Here is a 21,199-nt window from a genome sequence, read left to right as displayed (position 1 = left end):
TCATAATCAGATTTGAAAACCCTGCACCCCCCCCTGACACACCGGCCTATCCCAGATTACTCTGTGTTATATGCTATCATTATGTAAAACCTCGCTTTTCAAATATTGGGGAAAGAAGCCGTGGTCATGTGACCATCGCTTCTGATCATTTAGGAACTTTAACTTTATCTCGGCCTGTTTTCTAAGAGATTAATTCCTGCAGAGTGTAAAGTGTTGTTGAGCTTTTTTTAAGTTTCACACGTGACTGAATAAACAGATCATTGTATTTTGCATACATGACATCGCTTTTGTAGTTTATATCAGCTGGTTTTTGCCTCAAATCTGTTCTCAACTGTTATATAAAAGTGGCATGTGTGTCTGTAAATATCTTCTTTTTCTCTTGTGTATATACCATAAAGTATACATGTCTGTCAATGTTGTAGAAGTCTATGGATTTTTAAAAAAAGATTTAACTGAGCAACTGTTGCACATTTCGTTAATGCTTTACACATATGCTGTTCTAAATTATTGCTGATGAGTTGTAAAATAAATATCAAAACTAAACTCTGCAGGCTTCTTCTTGTTTAACACAGATTCTCACACGTTGGCAAACGTAGGACGAGTTCAGAGAGCGTGTATGTGTGAAACAGTGTGTGATACTTAGGTGGTGGGGGAAACACACTGTGAGAAGTTACTGTATGTGTGCACAAGACAAACAGTTCAGAGTACAGTATTTATGAGTACTGGAAGTCCAGTAGATGAACTGTATTGTTACTCAGAGTGTGATCAGCTGACAGGTCACAGCAGAGGAATGTACAGTGTACAGTGAGCCAAGGCTTTAAAACTAATGTCATGTGATGATGAAGTGAGATTACACACTCAGTCTGTACAGGCTGATGAAAAACAAAGAGGCCTCCTCCCAACACGTCAAAAAGCTTTAAGCAGGATCAAATCCAGCCTTTGTTGTTGCCGTTGAATGGCTTAATGCAATATTATTTTAATCTTTATGCATCATTTCAACAGCCTTGAAACTTCAGTGTCTGACTTGAAGCTTTTATAGTGATCCCGGCAACAATGAGGTTTAATTACTGCCAACTTTAGGTTTGGAAGGATCATGCATGTTGCCTTAAAGGTCTCATATTGTAATAAGTGAGATATGTCTTTTATATTATAAAGCAGGTTTTATAAATACTGTTAAACTATCAAAACGCTCAATATACGAAGAAATACACACAGCCCGTATTCAGAAATTGTGCGTTTGAAACAAGCCGGTTTGTCCATTTGTGATGTCACAAATATACAATACATAGATTATTACACGGTTTTAAACATAAACATTCTAAATGTGTCCCAGTTTATTTCCTGTAGCAGTGTATGTGAATAACATCAGCTGACAGGAAGTAAATATGGACCCAAGCTGTTTCCTAGCAACGCAATTCTGTTGCCACTCTGTTGAAATGCACTAAAACGGAGCGTTTCAGACAGAGGGTGAATACAGGTATATTCAGACAGACAGAATGAGGAAAATAAAGTGTTTTTTGAACATTACAGCATGTAAACATGTTCTAGTAGAAACACAAAATACAAGTATGAACCTGAAAATGAGCACGATGTGGGATCTTTAAGTTGCTGCTCCCAGTGATGCAACAGGTTTCCCATTTCATTTTAAACTTTACTTAAAGGTTACAATAAGTCAGTATCTTCATTGACCAGCGAGAGCAATTTTGAACATTTAAGCAGAAAGCATCTTTGCTTTTATTTGACCAGATCCTCTAATAAACCTCTAATGAAGCAAAGTTAATGCATGAATATGGATTTTATTCTTCTGTGAGGGAAAAACATTCATCTCCCTTAATTCTTTCCTCAGCCAGAGTTGTGTCCATGTTTCTACCATTACTGAGGAAATGTCTCCATCTGCTGGCGGAGAAACAAGTAGAGCACATACTGTACACAATACAGTACAAACTCCTCCTCATTTTACATCCAGACACGAGCACCAGGCGTGACACGTTTCATTTTTGTCAGATAGTTTATTGAATCATGCAATCCCATGTCATAATCAGCAGCCAGTTACAGCCATACATCTGTCAACACTTTGCAGTATATTAAGGCAAGGAAACAAATCAAAACAAGGTTATGTACAAGTCGACATCTTATACAGTTCTCTAGAACATTGAACGGTTGTAAACAGTGACCACAGCTACGGCTCGTCCCCCCCGGGTGGAAAATGCACACAAGTGGTTTCTTAAAGGGAAAATCCGCCCCAACATATAGACGATCATAGATAACCTTAAACCTAAACGAATTTTAAAACCGGCATCTGCTTCAGCTGAGGAGCGGAGAGGCAAACTGTAGTGATGATGTATTCTGTTGTAGATACTGAACGTTGCAGGGTGGATCACATATTCCTGGGTGACTACAGTGTGTGTTGCATGATGAAATAAATCAGATTAAATGTGAATGCATTTTATTATTATCATGGTGACGATAATACAGTAGCAGAGTGGAAAGCACTATCAATAATGTTCTTTCCATTGACATTTTCTACAGAATACTGACAGATAAAACATAATTATAGTTTCCTCTTTGATGCTGTGCTATTGCCGTTTCTCTCTGTGCAGCCACTAACACATCTGGCAACATCTGATCTAAACTGACTACGATCGTTGCTTCGACGTCTCTACTAAAGCTTTACTCTACTTTATTTGATTACACCAACTGTGGGATGAATATAAGGCACTTTGATGTGATTAGCAGCTGAACTACAACCTAAGAGGGGCTTCATACCTTGGCTATTCAGACTCTAAACACACACATACTATACGTCTCTTATCACTCACACACACTCTCACATACACTGTAGCTGCAGCTATCCGTTGTATTATTACATGCCACCGTTTTTAGATTTAAACTAAGTCAGAGGTCAGCAACCTGCGTCTCTTCAGTTCCTCTCTAGAGGCTCCCTGTGGATTTATAAAAATGGAAATGAATAACTGTTTTTTGTTTCCACTTCCATTTTTATTTATCATTGTTGTAGGTCTATGGTACGACGGTACGATGCTACGACGGAGTATTAGGGCCACACTGAGGAAAAAAATAAATCTGAGATTTAGAGAATAAAGTCGTAATATTATAAAGTAGTAATTTTATGCGTTGTTTTCTTTTTTTCTTGTAAAGTTATGACTTTATTTTCGGAACATTACGACTTTTTTCTCGTAATATGACTTTATTCCCGTTAAATACAACTTTTTCTCGTAAAGTTATGACTTTATTCTCGTTATATTACGCCTTTTTTTCTCATAATATTCTGACTTTATTCTGTAAATATCAGATGTTTTTTCCCTCAATGTGGCCCTGATACTCCGTAGTACATTTGCACTTTGGCCCTCACTGCATTAGACTTATATACTATATACTATATACTTAGACTATAAACTGTGTTACCTTCATCACAATGATCAAATGTTTTGCGGCTCCAGACAGATTTGTTTTAGATAGTAAAGGTTTGCTGACCCCTGCACTAAGTGTTTTACTGCACTGTGGGTGCTCTGCACATCCACATATGGCTATATTAACAACACAATCATGCAACAAGACCTACTAATCTTTGGCCACCAACAATCCTTACGGGAAAACCAAGCATAATACATTTGGCAAAAATATACGGTGTAGTCGTCTTACCAACAACAATCAGCTTAAGAGGGTAGTTTAGTTAACACTGTTTCATTATGCAGATATTACTGCGGGAATGAGGGCACTGCATTTCTGTAACTGTGAACGCACCCGCTTTGTAATAAAATATAATAATTCACTAAATAAAGCTGAAAAGTAAGAAAACATATTTACAGTAAGCCATCATTTTGGTGCATACAGACAGCAACATTCTTCAGTAACAAAACTATTAACCATTTGTGCATAGTTTAAACATGAACAGACAGTCAGAGCTACGGGAGTCAATTCTGATATGCAAAAACTATAGATAGATTGTAGACAGGTTTACTATAGATATGAGTGGATCCTTCATTACTTATTTAAGAACCAGTCATTACGCTGAACACATTCACTGCAGAAAATACATAGGATTTTAGAGATATAGGTCATAAATTCACATTCCAAGATTCTCAAGAATGCTGTTGAAAAAGGCAAGAGTTTTCAATCATGATGCTAGTGAGAAAACAATACAAATCATTCAGCAGGTACTAAAGTGAGAGTAAAAGTACACGAAGTGGATATGTTTATAAAGGAAGTCCACAACAGCCTGATGTTGGGAAAGTCTTAATATGTTCAGATGCTGCTGCTCCTTCTGACCATCTTTCCACCTCTTCCATTTCAACATCAACATTGTTGCTATTTCACTATTTCAGTCTTCACACTCGAGGCTGCCTTCAGGTAACTGAGACAACAGTGCATAGTAGTAGTGTGCTACTGAGGTATCCCGTACAAAGATATCCACTTACAAGTGTGTTCTGGAGTGAAGTGGTGCTCTGGAAGGGAGACATGACACGTTCCCTCCGAGCAGAGCCGTCTCACACGTAGATCCCCTCTGGGTTCAGGCCAGAAGTGAGAGGGCTGTGGAGCACCCGCAGGTGGCCGGACAGCGGGTGCGACGACACGGGACGCTTCAGGGAGCCAGACAGGGGAACTAAATCTGAGAATTTAAAACACATTAAAGAGAGGAAATTAGAAACATAACCGAACTTAAACGTCTATTTCAAAAGTTTGGTGCTGAAAATAGTTTGTCAGATTGTATCATTGTTCAAAATGTAATTTAAATTCATAGTAAATATCTTTTTGTGATCAATTCTTTCTTATTGAGAAGGTATAGAGAACATCTGTTACACATCATTGATTTGACCCCTTTACATGTCCCCTCCCCCCATACACAGGTACATATACAATACTATCATTCCAGGTCTAATGCAAACGAATATGTCGCCCCCCAACTCTTAAATCAATGTCGGTCACGCTATGTCTTATCTTTAACTAAATTGTAAGCCGCATCCCATCCCCCGCTCTGAGGGTCTTACAGCTGGCCCCGTGCATTCGGGCCACGGACCCCCCCATCGAGATCATTTCTGATGACGAGTTAGCCCACTGTTGTCTAGTCAAAGAATGTGTGCTGGTTGCCATCTTAAGGCCAACATTTTCTTGGCTGCAGTGAGACCAGCCCATAAAATGCGTTTCTGTTGCAAAGACAAATTCAGAGAGGAGTCATCAGTTAAGAGAAGCAAAGTAGGTGAAAGTGGAATCCTAACTTCAAGAAAGTCACTTAAGGTGAGAGATATATGTTTCCAGAAGTGATACACATCGTGTCATCTCCAGTACATATTCATGAATGAACCCAGAACCAATCAATTCATAATAAATATCAATAAAACAACAACAACAAAGCCCAGTGGATGCTACATGGTAGCTCTGCTGAGACACCACCAGGGGGCGGTACCGAGCCGTGCAGAGAATCAGCCCCATGCAGTGGATTTATTTTACACAAAAAGGAGCTGCTGATGTGACACACGTGAACTGGAAGGTTACTAGAAGGACACGAACACTCAGTTCATTACTTTTTATAATTGAAATCCATCACGGTTAATTTGAATAAAGAGACCTCTACTGCTCTGAGCGATGCAGCGACACAGTGATGAAGTACATGTCATACAATCAGAACAATATCTGGGCTCTGTGGAGAGGGGAGATATTCCAGTTCAGATTGTGTTGTCGGTGTAAACTGTTAATGTTACTGCGACCACTTGTTTCTCCATGTTTCACACACAACCATGCACTTCATTCAGGAGTAGACTACATTGAACTTTTATTGTTTTCTCAAATTCAAGTGCAACATGAAATCCAATATGCAGCATTTACACACATCATTAGCATGAGTTTTTAAGGCAGAGGGCATGTGGAATACTAAATTATTCATAGGCGCGGTGGGAGGTTTAATGTTTATGTTTGTACATTTGCATTTATATATTAATTTCTGTGCTTGCAGGCTTATTTTTATAAGTTTGTACATTTCGGCTTTATGCCTATAAATGTTGTTTTTGCTTGCCAGCTCTTTGCTTCCAAGCTTAATTTTCCAAACTGGTGGTTACTGTACGTCCCTGGTTACAACCCATAATGCACTGCTCTAGTCTCATCTCCAACTTGCTCCTGAAAAGTCAATCTTAATTACTATTTGTCACTAATTACGTTGTTGGTAGTGTAGAGCTTTTAATAAGCAGCTGTGGACGGCCTTCGTGGCATTGTGACGGCTCTCCCGTTATTCAGAGCTCTTAGTTTCTGTGTCAGCTCTCTGCTCGTCTCCTGTAGGATGACAGAGCTTCGGTCCAACGAGCCCGTCACAGAAACTGCTGAGCATGTGATAGAGTGACAGCGCGATAGAGGGATAGAGGGGTGAATGAATGACGCCAGGTCTGCCGGTATCCAGGCAGCTGTTGGCATGGAGACTATAATTGCCACTGAAGTGGGTAAAAACTAATACTGCTCTCTCCGCTACCCTCCCTCCCCATTTTCTCCATTACAATCTCTCTCACATGCACACACTCACACACACACTCACACTTGAACACTAAGATGAGTCATTTTCTCTCAGCAGGCTGTCATGAAATGAGGTAGGAAAATAAAAAAGTGGCTTGATGGAACAGAATGAGTATTAATGCAACTCAAAGACAAGCTGCACTTCATGCACTTTAATAACAATAAGTCACGCGTGGCCTGTGTGAATGGCAACCAAATAGCAGCATTTATCCTCAGACAGCGTGCACTTTGGCATACAATTACACTGGAATTCCCTCCTCGGGTCGGACCAGTTCAGATCAGTTAGACTTAACTGACCCGTATGTCACAGACTACATTACATTACACTGGATCTACGAGGTCAGTTTCCTGCTCGTCATTTAAAGGGAAGATTTGCAGATTTTCCACCTCATCTTTATCAATCTGAGTTAGAGGATATAGTGTGAAAAACACCTGCAGTTCTTGTTCAGTCAATGTTCACTGTGTCTCTGGGAGCTGCAAAATCTGTTCAATATTTCCTTTAGTGACATTTTCTTGAGTTCATTTTGTTTATTTACCAAAAGATTAGATTAGATTTCCTTTATTGTCATTGTACAGGTACAACGAAATAGAGTTTGCAACTCCCTGTCACTTACCCGATGCATTAAAAGACGTCTGTAAATATGAATATAGGGTACTGTACAAGCGACAGCTAGAAGGTTTGTGACCAGTGTCATGTCGTATCTGCAAACTGTCTTAAAGGGCAGTAAAGTAAGTAGACAATCTAAAACAATATAAAAGACAATGATTATAATAACAACAATAGAATGGGGAGAGCAAAGCCGCTGCGTTTGGACGCACCACCATGTTGCCAAAAGAGAGCTTGAGTAATGTAGCAAACCTCGCCGCTCGTGGTGTAGGCACAGACGGCATGGCTCCGCAGCAGGAGAGATCAGCTCTCTCGGTCAGTATAGTACTCCAACGGGAATTTATTTCTTCATTTACCATCAGAACTGATTGAGCATCCACAGAAAAGGTGGCACATTTTTCCTTTAAAAAGGTGCAAAATTCCATATCCAGAGCATTCATATCGCAGCAAGCAACTATTAGAGGAGTAATGTCTACCTGAGCAGAGAATGAAATCTCTCTCCCTCTGTGTGTGTTGTAATCAGAGCTTCTCGGTGCCAGGTCGGCCATGCGTGCCACGGTGCGCTCATACGGTGCTCATACGGTGCTCATACGGTGCTCATACGGTGCATCACGGAAGCGTAGCACCTACCCTCCGGTCCCCCCCCCAGGTTAACACTGTTAGCTCCGTCAGCCCCGTTGCCGTTGTTTGCACTGTTAGCGCCGTTAGCACCGTTAGCTGCGAGCCGACGGCTCAGTTTTCGCCATGTTGAGAGCCGTGTGGAGGCAACAGATATGCTCTGAATTCTGTATAGAGAAGCTTTAAGACCATATATATATATATATACATAACGCAGTAATGTAACCTGAACATTCATGCCGATAAAGCTTATTTGAATATCCATAACACTATTATGTGAATGTACTCTTGTATGTGAAGCATGTCCTGAAGCATGAGATAAATCTTTAACTCCAAAAGGATATTCTACTCTAGAGAACAGACATCCAGCCATATAATGTTGATAAGAAGATGCTATTACCTATACTGTGACTGCTGGGGGTACTGTCATCGTCGCTGGGTTCAGCCGGCAGCACGGTGACCTTGGTGCCGGTCTGCTTGATGAACTGCTGCAGGTTAACCTGCCTCAGCTCCTTGGTCAGCTGTTCCAGCTCGTGCTGCATGTCCTTCAAAAGACACAGCATGAGAAGAGTGACTCTTGAGGAAACACGAGAGCATTAACAGCGTATGAGACTTCTGTTTTAGTATTTTGATGTCCAAACATGAGCAATATTCCTTTAAATCTGAAAGTCCTTTGTCTCAGTTAAACTGACATGAGAGGGATTCACTCAGTCAGTTTATCAGATGTCCCACAGCTCTCTCTGTAGCCTCAGAAGGCTATATATAACTTTTATTATACTCCCCGAGACCTGTAAACACACTTTGAAGTGTAAAAAACATCAACAAAAAAGCTGTCAGGGATTCAGCATGATGGCGAGGGACGATTCAGGTTGACAGATGCTTGAATGCGTTCTCACTGATGGATGGTCTCCCTCATCACTACGTCACCCTGCACGGATATTCTGTTAAAGAAAACTAAAAAACTCATAGCAATGAAAAGGAAGTACTCGGATGCAGGCGTATGTCTCACCTGCAGTTTCTTGCTGCTTTGTCCAAGTGACCTGTCCACAGCTCTGCAGCTGCTCTCCAGCTGGACAGCCTGTCTCTCGTGGGCTTTCAGCTCTGCTTTGACCCGGAGCACCTGAGACCGAGCCTCGGCCTCACTGACCCACTGGGTCTCCTGCCGCTCCCTTTGCAGCCGCTCCTCTTCCAGACCTGCCTCGACACCCTGATGGGGCAAAGAGACAAACAGACTATAGCACATACTACTATATACCAACATCACTAGAATGATCGGTACTAGATGAACAACTATGATGACTAGGAACCGACTAGCGGATTGATATTCTTTGATTCTTTGATTCTGTCTTTCCCCAGAAGCTGCTACTAAAATACACATTTTTTCAATTCAATATCCCGAAAATCTCCCAAACATAGCACACCTGTACCATTGCCAGCTTTTCTTCCATCTCCACTTCACAGCCCTGCAGGCGTCCTCTGAGCTCCTGCAGTCTTTCCTCCAGCTGCCTCTCACTCTCTAGCTCAATCTGCAGCTCAGTGGCCCAAAACTCCTCCTCCTCCATCTCCACGTCGTTCTTCCTCAGATGCTTCTCCAGCCTCAGGATCTCCTCTATCAGCCCTCCTCCTCCTCCTCCACCCGGGTCACCGATGCACCCTCCACCTCGCCCCCCTCGGCCTTCGGCCCAGGCCTGGAGCTCAGCCTCGTAGGCCTCCAGCTTTTTCTCCAGCACGTTGAGAGTCTCTCTCTGTATACCGACCAGTCTGACCAGATCTTCCATGCGACAGGCCCACAGGCCGGGCGATGCCGTCCCGATGGCCGGTCCTCCGACATGGTGGTGATTCCCGCCGTTTCCCAGGAGGAGTCTTCGTTTAGGCTCAGCCTCGCCGACTCGGCCTCCGCTCAGTATCTCCCTGAGGCCTCTGGGTGCACCGGTGAACGTCAGAGACTTGCGGCGCGGTTCGCGGCGGCGGAGGGAGCGATCGTTGGGATGACGGAGCTTGGCGAGGGGAGGGAGGCTCTGCCGATGCAGCCCGCGTTCAGGCCCCCTGAGAGGGGGTCCTTCTGAGGGGGGTCGTTCAGTCAGGGAGGGGCCCGTGCGATGCAGGATCAGCTGGACGTCACCAGCATACTGACCCCAGGTGTTCAGAGAAGCCACGGGGCTCTCATGAGGGGCTAGGTGGCGCTCGGTGTCCCGCCATTTTTCTACCAGAGTGTATCTCCCAGTGCGACCTGTAAAAAACACAGAAGAACAACCCAACACACTTCAATAACACATAAACTGAATAGATTCTTAAGCTGGTAGATGGTTACGACAAATTGCAAGGATGTATTTAAAACTGCTTTAAGCAATTCTGACCACTAAAGATTTAAAAACAAACTGACAGAAACACAACCATGATATCCTGTCATCTTATCGAACTGTTGAGGTGTGTTAGCAAACACTTGTTGCACATCTACACATCAACATTATCATCCCGTTGGAGTCATGTTTCTGGCCACCTAATAATCAGAGTGGTTTCTGAAAACGACACACAGTGACTTACAGGGACTGTTTGTAACTTCTTCCACGTATAAATCATTGCTGATCGGTGTCTCATGCGCGCTCGCGTGTGTCTACGCTGTTCAGACTCAGACTCCAACACAAACTACAGTGAAGCACCAAAACCTCTTGGTTGTCTCTAGTGAAGCCCGTCTGTTAAACAGTGTTGGCCGCGGTCGGAGGACGCGGGGGAGACCGTAGCTTTGGTCTCCAGGACCGGAGTCTCCTCCGCCTGCCTTCACTCACACACCACGCTCGTTCTCACTCTTTCGCTCTACTCTCACGTGCATGCTGCTCACTCCACACTGCAGAAGAGTTAGTTTAGCTCTGAGAATATCTAGTGAATGTTCAGTGGACGTTTGTGCAGAAATAACTGCTGCAGCTCCTCCAGACCAACAGAGGTTTCCCGTGTCTTGTGAAGTGACGGGGCTCCGCAGAGAGAAACGTTATCGTCTCCGACCAAAACTCCGGCGCCTCCCCCGTTCCCTCCGGCCGCGGTCGGGAGGCTGAGGCGGGAAAAGCCAACACTAGGATCAGCATTGATTCATGGAGAGACCTTCGTCTGGTCAGCTAACATTACTGCCAAGCAGCTGAAATATAGAGTGATATTGTGCTTTTAGCTGACGTGTGTCTCCTCACTGTGTTGAGCGATGCTCCTTCATGTCTATGTAGAGCGAGCACAAGCACCAGCAACAGGACGCTGACTTTCAATGACTTAACGGACACAAGTGTCGCTGTTAACAACACATTTCTGATTCTTACATAGAGTCCCTTTAATAAGTGAGATGAGAGCCTTAAGTCTGAACCATACAGCAAAAACGAAGGCTGGAAATCAGAGCGATCGGCTAAAAGAGGCTAAAAGAGGAAAAGCTGCAGCGTTGGGTGTTTCTGAGTGATTCAGCACTACGAGCAACCCGTTCACGTTACACATGATTCAATGTTTATAAGAAATAAATTGCTTAATGCTGTTCAGGAGAAACCTAGACACAACTACTTATAGTAGTGTGTAAACAGAAACACTTGTAAAATGCCAAAGTACTAAATCAATATTGATGTCTGATCACTTAACATGGTCTATATGTTTTTAATAGCAAAAAAAAAGGCGGCAGAGGAGGGGGCTCCGAAGTGCTGCTTTCTCAGTTTGGCAGGAGACGGAGGGATGAGTCAGACTTTCCCTCGTCCTACCCCGCGCTTTGTGGGAAGTGATGTCAATACAGTCTGCTCAAGTGCCCCCATTCCTGGAGGAGCCATATGGGAAAGTGGGGGGGGGTGCTTAGATCCACGAAAGTACCAATAAAGCCTCTCTGACTATTACCCACTGTATCCCAGCAGGAGCTTAACATGTAGGCAGGAGACTCAAATACTTGTTTACTTCAGAAGGACTTCTTTTCAGTTAACAAAAGGCAATGTTTTGGAGAGTTTTCTACTCAGATTACAGCGGTGGGTTGATGGATACGGAACAATACCCCTGATGAAAAGGCTTCGACTGCTTTTGCAACTTCCAATTGTGTTGAAGTGTGAAGAAAAACTGTTAAAGGTTAACCAGAATACAATGAAAGTGATGTTAACTAACAAAGAGCTTGAAGTATTACTGTACATGGGAGAGAGATTAGCACTTTGTCCTCTTGTACGACAATAGCAAACATGGACGTATTATCCAGTCAGATCAACCAGTAACTAACACACACAGAGGGTTAGAGCTCCGCGCTGGTTTACAGTATGCTGACAGCCCGGATTGTCTGGACCCTTTTCTATCCAAATGTGTGAGTGCTGTCAGAGCCAACGTGGATTTAGCCTGTCATTACTTGTTTAGGCTGCACATATACTTTGTTTTGGTCATTATGGTTATTGGTTTTCACTTTATCTACCTGTTCACTGGGACCGCAGAATTAGAACAAAGAGAGTGAGCAAGGCTCCCACATTTTCTGTTGACCGTCACCTACATTAGTTATTAGTACAGTTATTGTTTGTGATTCTTTTAATTTAATAAACAGCATAACACGCATCTAGACAAAGTATGGATTTGTTTAATGCATCACAGTACAGAGCCTAGTACTCAGCCTCTTATGCCGGGATCGGACTACACAATATCAGCCCACCAAAACCTCTTGGTTGTATCTAGTGAAGCCCGTCTGTTAAACAGTGTTGGCCGCGGTCGGAGGACGCGGGGGAGACCGTAGCTTTGGTCTCCAGGACCGGAGTCTCTGCTGTACTCTGCTCCTCTGCTCCTCTGCCTGCCTTCACTCACACACCGTGCTCCTTCTCTCTCTCTCTCTCCACCTCTCACGTGCATGCTGCTCACTCCACACTGCAGAAGAGTTAGTTTAGCTCTGAGAATATCTAGTGAATGTTCAGTGGACGTTTGTGCAGAAATAACTGCTGCAGCTCCTCCAGACCAACAGAGGTTTCCCGTGTCTTGTGAAGTGACGGGGCTCCGCAGAGAGAAACGTTATCGTCTCCGACCAAAACTCCGGCGTCTCCCCCGTTCCCTCCGGCCGCGGTCGGGAGGCTGAGGCGGGAAAAGCCAACACTAGGATCAGCATTGATTCATGGAGAGACCTTGGTCTGGTCAGCTAACATTACTGCCAAGCAGCTGAAATATAGAGTGATATTGTGCTTTTAGCTGACGTGTGTCTCCTCACTGTTTTGAGCGATGCTCCTTCATGTCTATGTAGAGCGAGCACAAGCGCCAGCAACAGGACGCTGACTTTAGTTGACTTAACGGCCACAGGTGAAGCTGTTAACAAGACATTTAGGATTCTTACTAACAGTCCCTTTAATGGACACAGCCCAATTCATAATAACTGAATCCATGAGGACGTCAAAAATACAACTCAGCAAAAAGTTCTGCCTGTATCTCAGGTGTGCTTGTGTGTTGTTTTACAGTAGAAAAGTATCTACCTATGGCCTGTGCCAGAGCGATCACCACTTCTTGGCAGGTGGTCGCCTCGGTGACCCCGCAGACGACCCTCTGGACTCCATCCACCCAGACCTTGAGCTCCATGTTGGTGTCAGAAGCGATGAGGCCGGTCGTGGTGTGTTGGCCTCGACATTATTTGAAGGCTCCAGTGGTGCCGGGCAGCTGAAGCCCCTCTGGCTGCTTCACTGAGGGGAGGAAACACAGGCAGGGGAAAACAGGAAGCGGTTAGTCAGGATGTGCTCCAAGGTCACAGTTCTAATATTCAGACGCCTTAAAGGAGAAAGTCTTAACAGACACAGATATGCTAACGGTTCTACCTGTGCTAACACAAGTAGTCAAATAAGCAGAAGATATCTAGTCCGTTGAGAATGGACCCGTAGAGCCAGGCGTGCCGGGACCAGCTGGCCAGAACGCTGTTGTTTAGTTCTTCTCTATGAATAGGTACATATCTGTTGGGGGGTGCAGGAAGAGTCTGCCAGCAGACATTCCCAAGGCCAGTTCCTGCTTTTGTACGGAGAATTACAGCGAAGACGGAGCAGGAAGACTGACTCAGAGACACGGAGAGGACAGAGACACAGAATGAAACACTGAGAAGGCATGAAAATGTAATTAAAGAGGAAAAGGGAGAGGCAGATGAATCAGAACACGAGGGAGGAGAGCAGGGTTTAGTTTTTAATGTTTCACCGTTCTGTAACACATAGTAATATAGTTATGTCCTTTATCCCACACCGAGGCATTGGAACAGGACTGACTGATAGCTGATGCATTTTAAAGATTCATATGTTAAAAATGTGTTTGATAAATAGTAGACATAACACAGTAGATGAAATACCCATCGAGGGGGGGGGGATCCTTCAAAACGTTCTTCAAGGACAGTTTGCCGGGACAGAATGAATGGCATCTCCCGAGATCTGTATCGCTCTCCGTGGATCTAACCTTCACTGCACCTACACTAGCGAGTCAAAAGGTCCTTTTGTTCGCCGTCCCCCAACAATTACACCTCCCCCCCCCGAGCCCACGCAGCTCCTAACCACGTTCACAAAGTCATCCACACCAGCCTGTCCTACACACACACCACCTTCTCTAAACATGGTAAAGACATTAGGAAGTGCTGAGAGGTAACATTTGAGATGGAGCTGCAACTAATGATTATTTTCATTATTGATTATTGTAGTGTTTTTTTTCCAGTTGATTGATTCATTGTTTACTTTATAAAAAGGTCAAACATTTCCCATTACTAGTTCCCAAGGTGACATCGCCAAATTGCTTGTTTTGCTTGACCAAAACCCCAAAGCGTTACATATAACAGAGGAGGAAACATTTGAGAAAGCGAAAATAGCAAATGTTTGGCACTTTTGCTTTGTTAAATGACTACAATCATAAATAGGATTAATAGAGTATTAAAATTGTTTTTAAATTAACAGATTAAAGCTGCAGTAGTCAGTATATTTTTGGCATCATTGGGCATAAATCCCATAATAACCTTTCAGCATATTGTGATTCAAGTGTTCTGAGAGATAACTAGACTTCTGCTCTCCTCATGGCTCTGTTTTCAGGCTTTAGAACGTCTAGCCCGTGACGGGAGACTTTGACCAATCACAGGTCATTTCAGAGAGAGAGAGCGTTCCTATTGGCTGCGCACTGGTCATGTGACCGGAACTTGGCGTTCCTTCACCAGTTTTCACAATGGCGGCGGAATCACAAACTTTCTCACCTTACAGCTAAACCGTGCACTACAAGATGATTATGAACACATGTGAGGAGAGAAATAGACATTAACGTAACAGAATATTGATTCATATTTGATCAGCGCTGCCTAGTTTGACCGTTTGGTCGGAGTTCAGAGTGATTGACAGCCGGCTCTCATAGACATCAGCTGGACAGCAGACCTCAGATCAGCTCTGACTGCTTGTTTTCCTCCGGTCTGTGAAATCTTGCAGATGCCGTTAGGAGCACCGGAGGACACCGGTCACCCGTTTCATGCACTACTGTCACGATATAGCAACTGTTTTATAAACATAACTTTTTTAAATCATATTTGCTTCAATCTCGCCTACGTCAGCTTTAATTGTTTACTTTATAAAAAGGTCAAACATTTCCCATTATAAGTTCCCAAGGTGACATCGCCAAATTGCTCGTTTTGCCTGACCAAAACCCAAAAGCATTACATATAACAGAGGAGGAAACATTTGAGAAAGTGAAAATAGCAAATGTTTGGCACTTTTGCTTTGTTAAATGACGAGGATGATGAATAGGATTAATAGAGTATTAAAATGTTTTTAAATTAACGGATTAATCGACACTCAGGTAGTTCTAAAGACATTTAGGGACTCAGATCCAATCGTGCGTTGTATTAATCCAAGACATTCAGTCTGTGCACTTGTACGTACGGGAGTGTCACCTTTTGTCTCTGAGGCCTGGACTCTTATCACTCTATTCTTGGCGTATTCACAGCTGGTTGGAAAGTGCTTTTGTCCTTCATTCAGACTGACCTTAAATGGCATTAAAGGGCTGAAGGATGGAGAGGAACAGGAAAGTAGTCACACACTGCGAGAGTTTTCTGCAGTGACCCAAAACACTGTCACCATTTTTGCTTAACCCCTTTTTTTTGCAGAGGGATGTGGAAACAGTAATGGAGGAGTGAGTGAGTGGGTCTTGATGCAAAGCAGGCATAGAGGATCAGCCAGGGAGAAGGTTTGGATACGCTGGAGGGGGAAGTGCCTAAAAAATACTACCCTAACCCTACAGTATGACAACACTGCGTCAGAAGGATTTACAGGGACCACTGTATGGAATACTGTATATTGCATCGGCATTAACATTAGTCAAAATATTCTGTTCAACTGTTCAAACATACCAGAACATTTCATGCAGTAAAGACCAACAAACTGGCTGATTCAAAGCCTCTTCCTTGCACAAGCTCAACAAGACTCAGTGGGGCATTTCTAAATGTCACTTGCTCTGGTCCAGATTCGTAACATTTATATTCAATAACATTAACTCAGAAAGCCCGACTGGCGATACAGGCACAGCGGTGTGGGGCAGAGTGCCATCCTGAGCTCTGCATGCTCCATTCCTCTGGCCCGTCAAAGCCCCGGCCTGGGGAGATGCCCGCTCCCTGATTTGTGCAGCTCATCTTATGCCAGAGGGGCATTTCACGAGACGGACGAGGGGCTTAAATTCCTGTGAATTCTATTTAAGCTCAGTCGAGAGATGATCAACTGCAGCTAAACATCAATTTGTTTCGGCCTCGTATCGGTTCGGTAGTGTTGACTCCAAGATGCATTCCTATCGGGGCAGTGAGGTGTGTGTGAGCAGCACCGAGCAGCCTGCCCGCCCGGCTGCTGGAGACAATTGTCCAGGCCTACAGGAGCACACAGAGCTGGCAGGAAGAGGGGCTTCAACTGGCTGCTGGTGTAAACAACCTACCATATGCTCCTGTGGGTGCTCCATCACGACCAACACACTGCTGTAGCATGCACTGTGTAAGAAATAGTGTAGGCGTCTCTACTGTAGGAGCTTTAGATTTACAGTCTATCAAGCATCACAGAGTGGCCTGAGTATCGTGCAGTTTGGCAATTTGCTGAACAAGGGGCTATCAGAGGAAAACAACACGGGCGCATGAAAACAAAACCAAGACTGAGCTGGACTCAGGAGGAAGCCTGCAGGGCAGCAACTCAACCTAGTTGAGGGAAATGATCTCACAGGAAAACACCAACGTTCCAAGTACTACCTCCACGAATCAACACCGTTGCATGCTGGTTCCTATCCAACTTCCATTGTTCACTAAGGCATTGTAAGTTTGTGGCTAATTAAGACTAGTAACCTATTTATTATAGAAGGTTTGTGACATGTAAAACTCCCCCACGCTGCTGTTAATTAAAGACAATGGGATACTTCTTGCAGACTGAAGCGACAGCAGGCTGTTCTAGTACTTAAACCTCCTTGCCTATTGCTAACCAAACTTTAATTCAAATTGCACTCCCTGTAGAGCAAACATGTAATTACTAGCGATTTATACGTTGCTGTAATTGGTAACAGATCTGTTGTGAAAGAGATCTCGGTGAGCCGCCAAAGAGACAGACGCTGGTTTATTGTGGAGGCACTGGTGGAGAATCGGTTGGAACTAACTGGAGAAATTGCTTTCCTCGCTTTCAGTTCCTCCAGATTGTCATCAAGTGCTACAGCCCGGTATAATCCCTGGGCCTAAACACATCGAGGGTGGCAACAGTAGAACATGATAGGACCCCTGTGGTTAAAGTTAAAGGTCTTACAGTGGGAACCAGATAAAGAAGCTCCTCATCATCATCATCAGTATGCCAGCATCCTCTGCAAATGTAAACATTACAGAGCTGGGCAAAGACTGTCGCCAGAGACGGGCCTTGATCCTGTAGAGTGGAAACTGATAACATCCAGGGGCATGCATTCCTGGGCTGTGAGAATGCAACGGGCCGTGACTAAGAGACAAGAAAGCTCTGTGATCTTGATGGCTATGCAACAGGCCACAGAAGCTATGCAACGACAATTCAACAAAAAACTGTATCCAATCTGTTTAAACTGGATAATCATTAAAAGATCCGCTAACGTGAGTGTGTTTGCATCATTTGGAATAGTTTAAATCCTTTAAGTTGACGTATCTGAAAAACAAATAAAACGTGTAGCAAAGTTATAGAAGTTATTCTTTTTTATTCTTTTCTAAAAGTCTCTGCTGAGCACAATATCAGCCTCCTCTCAGTTAATTCAGTGTCTCAGTCGCATTAGTCTGACAAGACCTAACGCCTGCAATATAGATGACTGTTAATTAATAAGCAATTAAAGGTGACACCAGTTAATCACAGGCTAAAAGGCAGTTGCAACATTTATTAGCAGAAAGGAATGGATTTTGTTCAGCACTGTTTGGTGTGTAAGGTGTGTAAAGCTTGTTACAGTGTGTTGTGGTAGCCCAACTACCTAAAGCACCAAAGTAACCCCAAAATATACATCAGCTCTTTCTCACAATTTTAGTTCCACCTCCAATTTTTCATTTCCAATCTGAAGATCAGTGTGTTTGGGATTAAACCCTGGGCCAGTCACGCTACAGGCAACACCCTCAGCTCCTGAGAGCTCCCCAGTGGCCCCTGGCCCCGGAACAAGCCGACCTCTCTCTCTCTCTGCCTGGCTGATATTAAACTATTAGGCGCTGGAGCGGCGCCCCCCCCCCCATTTGGGAGGTCAGTGCTGGCAGGATCCCGAACATCTGGACGGCACGTTCGGCCAGCAATAATGCCGCCTTTGTTCCCTTGCCATATTCACTGCTCACTAGCCAGCTTTGAAGAGCCAGAGCAGGGCAGGCAGGCAGGCAGCAGGCTCCTGCACCGGGACCAGGACCAGAGGCTCAGTGGGGCAACAAGAGGCCTCAAGCCAAGGTTTACATGTTACAGCGGTTTGCACAACATCATCTGGTGCTGAATCACACACTGTGGCATGTAAGCATTTATAGAAGTGAAATGGTTTTAGGACATCCACACACACAAACAGTGGCAGAACTTATTTATTTTTCCAGTCTGTAGGTGGTTCTCTGCAGCCTGGTCTTCATGGTCTTCTGTGTAATTATCAGATGCAGCAGGGACCACTGGATTACATGATTCTATTTGTAGACTCAAACAGTCCTCTAAGATCACAAAGTAGAAGACTGTGAAGACATGAAAACATTGGCTGGAGTGCAACAACTCCACAGGTTGGTTCTGCTACACCTGATGGAGGTTTGTAAGTCTGTCTGGGGACTGGAGAGAGAAGAAGTGATTTTAATATCTAGTTATGATTACTGATGTGAGAGATCAGAAGATGCTGAACCTGATGAGAGGCAACTGTGAAAAGGACAAAGCAACATTTCTAAGTGAATGTTGTAGGCCTGCTAAGATAATAAAGTGTGAATCAGTCAAAGACACCTAAACATGCTTTTAATTGATCTTGTTCCTCACACAAACAGATAAAGAGCCCATTAAACAGCAGTATTAGTTTGATATCTCTGCATTTAACACCTTGAAAGACTCAACACATTAGCATCTCTGATCATTCCTCTGCTGCAGCTCTGCTTCAGACTGCTGCTGTGGACTGGGACTGTGAGGCTGGAGGAGAGAAATGGCGATCCTGGTCTGTAGAGGAGCTCAGAGAGAGTAGAGACCAACTCTTTTACTACAGAACTGTTTCCGTTATCTGAGCAGCAGCACATCCTGCTATCACAGTCCGCTATGTTCATCATGATCTGCTTACCTTTAGAAATAGAGGATCAACTCTCTGCCGGAGAGAAGTTTAGAGGAGGACAAACAGGTAAAAGCGTCCAATCCAGCGAACTGCGACAAAAGTCTCGTTTAGCTTCCGGACAAAAGAGCAGAATAAAAAGAAGGCTCCTCAAACACAGTTAATGACGTTTTGGTTCCTACGACCGAAAGTTCTCCCTCTCTCTCTCTCTCTCCCTCTCTCTCTCTCTCTCCCTCTCTCTCTCTCTCTCTCTCCCTCTCTCCCTCTCTCTCTCTCTCTCTCTCTCTCTCCCTCTCTCCCTCTCTCTCTCTCCCTCTCTCTCTCTCTCTCTCTCCCTCTCTCCCTCTCTCTCTCTCCCTCTCTCTCTCTCTCTCTCTCCCTCTCTCCCTCTCTCTCTCTCTCTCTCTCTCTCTCTCTCTCTGTGTGTGTGTGTGTGTGTGTGTGTGTGTGTGCTAGTCTTTTGCAGTCTCACCAGTAAGCTGCGGAAAATGCCCCTCTCTCTCTCTCCCCTCCTCTCCTTCTCTCCTCCTCTCCCCCGTTTCATTCCTCCTGCTGGTAAATACATCGCATTGGAGAACTGGGACACCGCAAGGCATTGTGGACTGTTTAAAGCTGCAATACACTCTGAGGGGAGGAGGAGGAGGAGGAGGAGGAAGGCTATCTACAGACCAACTTTTACACTTCCAGCAGGACATCTACACAGCAAGATGAGACTCTCTTCTGTCCATAAGATACTGACATAATAACCCCTATCTAAAATACTCAGATAACAGTGGCTGCTGGCTGCTGGCTGCTGATTACTGGCTTCCACAGCACTGATGCTATTTGTATTAAAGGTCCCATATCAGCTCATTTTCAGGTTCATACTTGTATCTTGTGTTTCTACTAGAACATGTTTACATGCTGTAAAGTTAAAAAAAACACTTTACTTTCCTCATTCTGTCTGTCTGAAAATGCCTGTATTCACCCTCTGTCTGAAACGCTCCGTTTTAGTGCATTTCAACGGAATTGCGTTGCTAGGCAACAGTTTGGGTCCATGTTTACTTCCTGTCAGCTGATGTTATTTACATCCACTGCAACCAGGAAATAAACCGGGACACATTTAGAATGTTTATGTTTAAAACCGTGTAATGGGTCTATATATATTTTATATTTGTGACATCATAAATGGACAGAAATCCTAACGGCTTGTTTCAAACACACAATTACTGAATACGGGCTCTGTGTGTATTTCTCCGTATAGTGAGTGTTTTGATAGTTTAACAGTATTTATAAAGCACTTAAACCTGCTTTATAACATAAAAGACATGAAAATCTCCCTTTTTGCAATATGGAACCTTTTAAAGGTCCCACATCGTATTAACTTGTATTTTGTGTTTCTACTAGAACATGTTTACATGCTGTAATGTTAAAAAAAACTTTATTTTCCTCATACTGTGTGCCTGAATATACCTGTATTCACCCTCTGTCTGAAACGCTCCGTTTTAGTGCATTTCAACGGAATGGCAAAGGAATTGCGTTGCTAGGCAACAGCTTGGGTCCATGTTTACTTCCCGTCAGCTGATGTTATTTACATCCACTGCAACAGGAAATAAACTGGGACACATTTAGAATGTTCAAAACCGTGTAATGGTTTATATATATTGTATATTTGTGACATCACATATGGAAAGAAATCCTAACAACGGCTTGTTTCAAACGCACAATTACTGAATACTGGCTGTGTGTGTGTTTCTCCGTATATTGAGCGTTTTGATA

General features: G+C 43.8%; 1 protein-coding gene across 3 annotated transcripts; it reads right to left on the bottom strand.

The window, feature by feature from the left end:
• Window positions 1-1,989: 1,989 nt before the first annotated feature.
• On the bottom strand, window positions 1,990-19,673 carry rassf8a (Ras association domain family member 8a). 3 transcript variants are annotated; one of them, XM_074634239.1, is made up of 6 exons: window positions 19,454-19,673; window positions 13,183-13,386; window positions 9,163-9,971; window positions 8,751-8,948; window positions 8,142-8,286; window positions 1,990-4,627 (listed from the first exon to the last, which is right to left on the bottom strand). In XM_074634239.1, exons 2-6 carry the CDS (start codon window positions 13,283-13,285, stop codon window positions 4,506-4,508), a joined length of 1,377 nt encoding a protein of 458 aa, XP_074490340.1. In that variant the 5' UTR covers window positions 13,286-13,386; window positions 19,454-19,673; the 3' UTR covers window positions 1,990-4,505. The 3 variants fall into 3 exon arrangements, with proteins under 3 accessions (XP_074490340.1, XP_074490342.1, XP_074490341.1); XM_074634241.1 differs by having other exon boundaries at window positions 9,169-9,971; XM_074634240.1 differs by lacking the exon at window positions 19,454-19,673 and adding an exon at window positions 13,519-13,724.
• Between the last annotated feature and the right edge of the window lie 1,526 nt (window positions 19,674-21,199).

Source organism: Sebastes fasciatus, chromosome 4, assembly GCF_043250625.1.
Source record: "Sebastes fasciatus isolate fSebFas1 chromosome 4, fSebFas1.pri, whole genome shotgun sequence".
In the NCBI taxonomy this organism is placed as follows: Eukaryota; Metazoa; Chordata; class Actinopteri; order Perciformes; family Sebastidae; genus Sebastes; species Sebastes fasciatus.
The sequence above is the reverse complement of the archived record's forward strand: the minus strand, read 5'-3'. Positions and strand labels throughout refer to the sequence as shown.